This window comes from Anser cygnoides, chromosome 1 (genome assembly GCF_040182565.1).
Source record: "Anser cygnoides isolate HZ-2024a breed goose chromosome 1, Taihu_goose_T2T_genome, whole genome shotgun sequence".
Lineage (NCBI taxonomy): Eukaryota > Metazoa > Chordata > Aves > Anseriformes > Anatidae > Anser > Anser cygnoides.
Genome location: NC_089873.1, coordinates 58779495 through 58787357, shown reverse-complemented (window position 1 = coordinate 58787357; position 7863 = coordinate 58779495). Strand labels below are relative to the sequence as shown.

Genomic DNA, 7863 nt, shown 5'->3' with positions numbered 1-7863 from the left:
TATTCTCCACCAAACATTTACAGAGCTGAAAGCCTTGGGCATTTTGTGGTGCCCAATTGTTCATAGCAGGGGAGTCTCTGTGGCCACCCACATTATACTGAAATGCACAAATCAGCCAAGAAGCTCTGCATAAACAACTTGGTACAATGCGCTGTGATGCTGCTGTATTTCTGCATGACAAGTTCATTACCATTTGGCCTTGGCTGATGCTGACGTACAGTGAAAAAGAAAGAGAGAGACTTCACAGTTACATTAATTCCATTTTATTTAATAAAAAACAGTATCAGATTAAAAATACAAACACTTTGGGTGATTATCCAGCGTTTTCCCCTGTGTGCCTCATAGAGCTCAAACCAACCAAGGACTGGGAGAAAAAACAAAAACAAAAACAAAACAAAACACCAAACAATTTTGGCCGGAGCTGTAAAATAATGTTGCACCAATTAAATTACACCAAATATATTATTATACCTTTGAAATGGCTTTCAGACCAATAAATAAAAAAAAAGACAAATTCAAATAAAAAAGTCAACTTTGTATTACAAAAAAATTAAATAAAAATCACAACACTAATAATAACAATGTGCAGTCAAGTTTTTTTTTCTTCTCCTCTAGGAATGATAACATGCCAGTAAACATGTAACATGCCAGTAACATGCCAGTAAATCCCTACGAAACATTTCCAGTTTGGCAGCAAGCAGTCACTCACTCATTCACATTTGTACACAAGGAAGCAGGCCTGGGCAAAAGCCTAGGTAGATACGAGCCTTCAGGGTGCTCCTCAGTTCCCTGCCACAGCTGGTTGAGTTCCCTTCCCTTCATCGTAAAACCTCTATAAATCCACTCAAGATTTAGCACCAGATCCGCAGGGAAGGTGTCAATCAGTGTAACCCCACCGAAGGGATGCTCCATCACGTCAACAGGACGGTGCTGAGTTACACCAGCTGAGGATCTGGCTCTCCTGCCCCAGGGCACAAGTTAAAAGCTGTGGCTGTAAAGTTTCTGAAAGGCCATGGAGATTACGTTGGGTTGTTTTCAAACACATCACAGTAAAACTGTTAATTAAATAAACTGCAAAATTGGGTGTTGGATTTGGATGGGCTGAAAGAGCAAATGCAGGACCTGTGAGAAGGCAGGACATCTGAGCATCACACCAAAAGTGTCATACAGGTCTATAGAGAAATGCCCTGAAATTGCCCTTCCTGAGCAAATGAGCAGTGAGCCAAATTTCACTTGACTGCCTGAGAGCACATCTCTCATACATTTTGTGGATATTGATGCCATTGACTCCAGGGCCAAATTTGGTCCAGTGTTTCACGAGAAGAAAAGGTTCTCCATAGAGACAGATTAACCAACTTAGGAAATTTGAGCTCATTCATCTTTATGCTAGGCAGCCTTGTTGGCTTTTAGGAGGAACTGGCAGACTGAAGTACCATGACGCACCAAATAAACAATTTACAAGTGAAATTGCTCCCTGCCCCAGATGCCAACTGTTTGTGGGGTTACCCCTGAATTCCCAGAGGAACACTTTCCATTTCTGCATTACTTCTAGGATTTTGGACACAGTGGGCCAAAGTCTGTTTTCAATTCCAGTTACAGGGGAGGAGTGAGAACAGAGTTTGTGCCATGCTTCTCTCTTCTGGATATGTCTGCACACATGAATTTTGCAGCTGTGGCTCATTTGACATCATAGGCTGAAACCTACCATTTATTCACACCAGTGCACCTCTAAGATAGCCAGGGGCTATGTGCTCACATAAATGAGACTGAAATGGGCCTTAAGATTCCAGTTTGCCCAGGCCTGTCAAACACACAGTGCCTTTCTGACAGAGGCTTACATTCAGGTAATCCAGTAGACCCATGTGATACCTTTATGGGAGTTGAAGCCTTTAGTCTGGATATTTAGGTATGTCTGAGAACGCACACCCATATCCTTCCTGTTTTTTCAAGCTGGTATCATTGCACATGCAGTACCAGCTACACTATCTACATAGAGGCCTGCATTTTTATGCTAACTGTTATCAAATCTACTATTATCATTTCATCACTCAATTCTTTTTGCTCCATTACTACCTACTTAGAAACATTTTCATTTGGAGAGAGGCATATTCCCAGCAGCTTTCTGACCTCTATCCATTTCCTACATGCTACAACCTTTTCTTTACTTAACATTCTGGTCACAAACTACCTGTCACCCTCAGATACTACAAGCTAATAGCAAGGTGGCACCCTTTGCTGACAGTGACTGAACTCTAGGTTGGAGGCTCTGTTAACCCTTGGGACCCTTTGTTAGATCCATCTACCTATGGGCATCCATCTGGCTGGCCATTTTGAAAAAGTCAAATTGGACACATGGGTTGAAATGTTTTGAAGAGTCACGTAGCTGCTTACAACATCCATTCCTTTCAGCTCCTGTTCTCATTTCTCTGACTCTGTTTTTGCTGGTAGTTGGAAAAAAATTTAGGGCCTCCTGCTCACTGAAGAGCAATGGCTGTGGGAAGGGTCAGATCTGAATGCCTGCTCCATGCAAGGTTATTCTGGGCTAACACTCTCAAATTATTTGTCCCAGAAAGGGTTCAGACACCTCTCAGATCACCCTGGCAGAAGGAACCGTGGTGACCATCCAGCCTGATCTCCTGCATAATGCAAACTGAAGATCCGCAACATGTAATGCCTGTATCCAGATGAATAATTTCAGGGAAAAGTAAAGCTTCTCTTTCTAAAAGACATCCAAAATTGACTTGAAGAATTCAGTTCATCTCTTGATATAGCTAATCTAAAATTAATTAGAAACCTCTCAAAATGTGTGTGCCTCACTTCCAGTTTTAATTCTAACTTTCACTTCAAGCCATTAAATCTCGATGCTTTTGTCTGCTAGATCCTGATACACTTTCATCACATATGCAAAGACCAAAGGATTTTCTGTGGTCAGCTAGGTAATATTTTGAGGACACAGAATTAGAGAAGTGTGAGATGACTTTGGGGCTATTTTAGACTTTGCTAGGAGTTCAGCTATGTGGGTACAATCAAGTCTTTTGAAGGAAAACCTACCATCATCAGCAAATCAGTAACCTGGCTTACTTCACCATAAAGGTACACAGAACAACTCCCTTCCCTCCCTTTCCATCTTCCGTCTGCTAGTTGAGCTTGTTGCAGATCTCTAGGGCTTTCTTGTAGACCTGAGTCACATCATCCATGTCTGTGAGAAGGGAAAAACTGCTGTCCCCCAGACGGTTGCGATATCGTTTTAGATACTGTGGCCGTGGGCGGTTCTGAAGTCCTTCGAAGTCTTGGATCTGGAGGAAATTTTCAGCAGAGACACAGCTCCGTATCCTCTGTCTGTTTGGCCTGTTCTCTTGCAAATCCAGCAAATCAAAGGAGTCACTGGACAAAATACTGTCATCACTAATCACGCTGGAAGGGCGACTGTAACTTCGAGGTAATGCATCCCCAGGCAGGACCACTTCCTCCATGGCCTCCAATGTCGGTGTATCAGGGCTAATTAAAGCAGATTCAGTGCTGCTGGTAGAATACTTGCTGTTATGTTTCAAGATACCCTTACGCCTGCAGGAATGACTGTAAGACCCATTTCTGGATGGCTCTGTGACCCCCGGAGAAGTGTCACTGTTTACTGTTTCATCATTATTGTCCAAGAGTTCAGAAGATTCACTTCGTTCTGGAGAGGAGTAATAGCCAGATTCTCTCTGCTGAGTCTTCTTTAGGATTCCTTTTTTTGGCATTAGTGAAGACTGCTTAGTGCCATATTTGGCTACTACCTCTCCCTCCACAACACTTTTAATGGCTACGCCAGTCCTACACAACTCTTGCTCCAACTTAAAAGCAGAGGGTAACACTGGGCTGACCACACCTTCAATGAACCCTGCACTGTGAGATCGATGTTCACTGTTGCTCCTTTTCTTCAGAATGCCTTTGGGTCTCTTGGAGGTGGGTTTGGATGCATTTTCAGCTCCCCCTTCCTGGATGGACTGTGCAATGTCATTTTCCTTTTTTGATTTCTTCAGAGACCTTTGTCTCTCTAGTGTGACTTCAGGACCTTTGGGCTTAGAAAGGCACTTCACTTTGGTTTCAGTCTCTGGCTGGAGGCCAGTAGAACGGTGATGCCAATCAATGAACCTTGCCAGCAATGGGGACTCCGAGTCCCTCATGGCATCACAGTCACAAACACTACTCTTGTAGCCCCAGTTAACCCACCAGTGGTTGGCAATGTCTTCAATGGTTGCTCGGCGTTCAGGGTTCACCATCAGCATCCATCTGATAAGACCACGAGCATCTATGGACAAAGAATAAAATATAAAGTTTAAAATATTGGCACTCTTGGTTTCCTCAGTTTAAAACTGAAGCCTGAAGCTAATCAAAAGCGCAAAAATAATGGTTCTTACAACTGAAGATGTGAAAGGGGCAAGGCGTTGGCCATCAGTCAATGCTGGAAAATGAATTCCAGGACTACTTTCTATCAACAGAGTATGATACACCCAGGCTGAATTGGTACATTTGTTTACCAAATAAATTAATATTTGTCTTGTATTGGTCAATGAATAGTTCCATATTACTGAAAGAAATCACCAATCTGTCATAGAATCACAGAATCTTTAAGGTTGGAAAAGACCACCAAGATCATCTGGTCCAACCACCCCTACCACCAATGTCATCCACTAAACCGCATCCCTAAGCACCACGTCCAACCTTTCCTTGAATGCCCCCAGAGACTGTGACTCTACTACCTCCCTGGGCAACCTGTTCCAATGTTGTCAACTCTAATAATTACAAAACTTGGAAGAAAACAGAGGGGAATAGGGATATTTTAAACGCTCTATATATGACTGCTTTCAGATTTACTTTTTTTCATAAAAAGTGTAGTGTTCTGTATATTTTAAAGGATTTTTTTTATAAAGAGAGTGACAAGGCAGCAGAAAAATGAATGGATGGCAAAGAAATGATGAGAGATAAATATTTAGTTAAATAATACATATACACATTTTTAAGGCTGGAAAGAGCTATATGTCAATGACCCAGACTTAGTTGATGTTTTTCTGTCAAGTGACAGCTTAACGTGTTATCCTCTAAGAAGAAATAAATGCAAACACAGTGACATTTAATTCAGATTTTGGCCTAGCTTCTCAGATAAGAGGCTGCTTTGCCCTGACCATTCACCTTCTCTCTGCTTATGATATACTACAGTGCAGTCAGAGGGCTGGTCTTTACCAGTATATTGTATCGGTTTACAGCTTGTCTGAACAATTCCACTTGCAATAGCTAACAGACCTTCCACTGCCATAGATCTAGTTAAAAGAGCTTGCTGAAGCTTCCCCAAGGCAATAAAATCTATCTGCTATAAAACTTTCATTTCAAAAGGGCTTTTGGTAAATGCTGTACCCAGATGGGAATTGAGAGCAGATGAAGTCAGCAGGGGAATGAGAGATTTTTTTTCTGTGTCGTTCTAACGTGACACCAAAATATTCTGGAAGGCACAGGGCAAATCCTCCATTCCGAACTCCTGTCAGCTCAATACATTGCCCTCACTCCTTTTTTATACCTGAGGTCTGTGTTGGCTCACGATATTCTCCACTGCTGATCTGCCTGATGAGATTTTTGTGATCAAAGCCATCAAAGGGCATCGTTCCATAAACCAGAGTGTAAAGCAATACACCAAGGGCCCAGCTGTCAACCTGAAATACAGAGACAATGCGTATGAAGCCCAGGAAAACTGATCCCCGCCATTCTCCCTGCCATGTCCAGATGCACCTACCGATGGGCAAACCAGCATCTAACATCCGAAAAAACACAGGTAAAGCAAACAAAGGCAGCTCGAGAACTTTCAATATGGGAGACACCGACTCACACATACATGTGCAATAACTCTAGTATTAAGACTAACCCACAAGACCAGTACCATCAAGGACATCCCCGTACCACCACAGAAAAACTAACCCTTCTTACCTCTGGGCCTCTGTAAGGTCGTCCATTAACTATTTCAGGGGAAGCATACAGTGGGCTTCCACAAAAGGTCTGCAGAAACTTGTCTTTGTGATAGAGGTTGGAGAGTCCAAAGTCAGCAATCTGCAAAGACAATTGCACAAGGCTTCTGTAACATTAACAATATCTCAATGTAACAGAAAATCCTTTATCGGGAAGGACTAAGCTATACATGACCCTGCTGTAAGGCAGGGCTCTCAACATGGATAACCTCTCAAGTTCACTTGCCAGCCCATTATTCTATGATTTCACGGCTTTTTTAGAAGGCCTCCTAGAGAAGAAGGGTCCCCAAGTTAAATCCTCCAGATTAGGAGCACGGATGTTTTGATTCCATTTGCAGACAGGTCACTGCCAAGCACAACCATCAATTAGTGATTTTTTGCTAGATGAACTGCATGTGCTTACAAAGACAATTTCATACCGGGAGGCACTGGACTATTGTCCACTGATTACTCTTCATATTGTATAATCATTAATACCAAGGGAATGCAAACAAAATGTACTACTGTTCTTATATTGCACATGCAAGCCCAAAGCCAAGACCTTTAAAAACAAGAGGAGTGAGGCAGGCGTGTCATAGGAAACTAAGTGTAAGATTACAAAAGCAAGTGATTTTTGAAATCATGTGGAACATAGCTCTGCTTGAAAAGAGGGGAAAGTGAGGCAGACAATAACTATTACACATTCAGGGACTCCAAGCTGAGGAATCTGAGTCGTTAAGCAAACGAGATGTCTATCATGAGATAATAAACACAAGTCTGGTTCCTAACTGGAAACAATGGGCCCAAATCTGGCTTTCCCAACACAAACAAAACTCCCCTTGAGACCGTTGGGAATCTTGCCCATGTAGGAATTGCAGGATCAGGTCCAAATAATTTGTTTACTTCAATTCTCTGTTCTTGTTCAAAACAAAGGCTGAGGATAGCAACACTAAATACTCCCACAACCTTTGCATTTCCTTTGTTTCTCTAGCAGAAGGCAACACATCTCATTTTTTATCTTGTTTGAAACCTAAATATTTTTGTTTCCCAGAGATACTTTTATGACTGCCCACTACTGACATAGCACATACATAAAAGACATAAAGCACAGGCATAAAAAAGGTATTATCAGTTTATAGCTTTAAGAGACAGGAGCTTTCTCTGGGTTTTCCTCACCTTATTCAGGCCTTTTCTACCAGAAAGAAATTAAACCCCAGAAAGAAACAGTGATTACTTGATATTAAAAGAAAAAATTCAAGATAAGACAAAGTGACCAGAAAAGAAAGGGAATTTACCAGCAGCAGCAATCACTCTTGACTTTCTAAAATGTGTATCACCATTGCTGCTAATACCTGTTTAACTGCAATGTTTAGCAAACTCTTGGGAGACATAAAGTCTTTGTCTCTGTTAACTATCAAAACTAGACCAAAAAATGTCATAGTTGAGACTGAAGTAACAAAGTTGGTGAAGTACAGACAGAAGTTCCCAATTTTCTTTCCTTACCATGCAAAAAAAATATTTATGGACAAAGTGAATATATGAATATCCATAAATACCTATCTATATATATATACACAGATACACTTTTATGTTAAAAATATAAACTTCTATTTTAAAATATCATTTTCACATTTTTTTGAGGTCACAGAGCAAATATGAAATTTCATATTTCCCCCTTTTCTGTTTTGATGTTCAGTGTATGCAGGTATTCCACTGACAATTTGGATTCACAATATCTTGCTCAAAGAGCAGCCGATTCCTGTTCATTAATATTAATTCATTCCACCACGTTCATTCATGGCTTGAATTTGCTCAGTCCCCCAAACAGCATATCATCAACCCACAGCAGAAAATTCAACCCTTAAATAAACGTGGTTTGTAAAATCAT

The 7863-nt window shown here is 41.2% G+C and overlaps 1 protein-coding gene across 1 annotated transcript in view; it reads right to left on the bottom strand.

Annotated features, from left to right (window-relative positions):
• Window positions 1-247: 247 nt before the first annotated feature.
• The window catches only part of NUAK1 (NUAK family kinase 1), a 49460-nt gene continuing 41844 nt past the window's right edge, over window positions 248-7863 (bottom strand). The window contains exons 5-7 of the mRNA XM_048049942.2: window positions 5959-6078; window positions 5555-5687; window positions 248-4291 (exon numbers count right to left, since the gene is read on the bottom strand). Of these exons, the coding sequence (XP_047905899.2) occupies window positions 3138-4291; window positions 5555-5687; window positions 5959-6078 (1407 nt within the window). The 3' untranslated portion in view covers window positions 248-3137. The remainder of the gene's footprint in view (window positions 4292-5554; window positions 5688-5958; window positions 6079-7863) is intronic.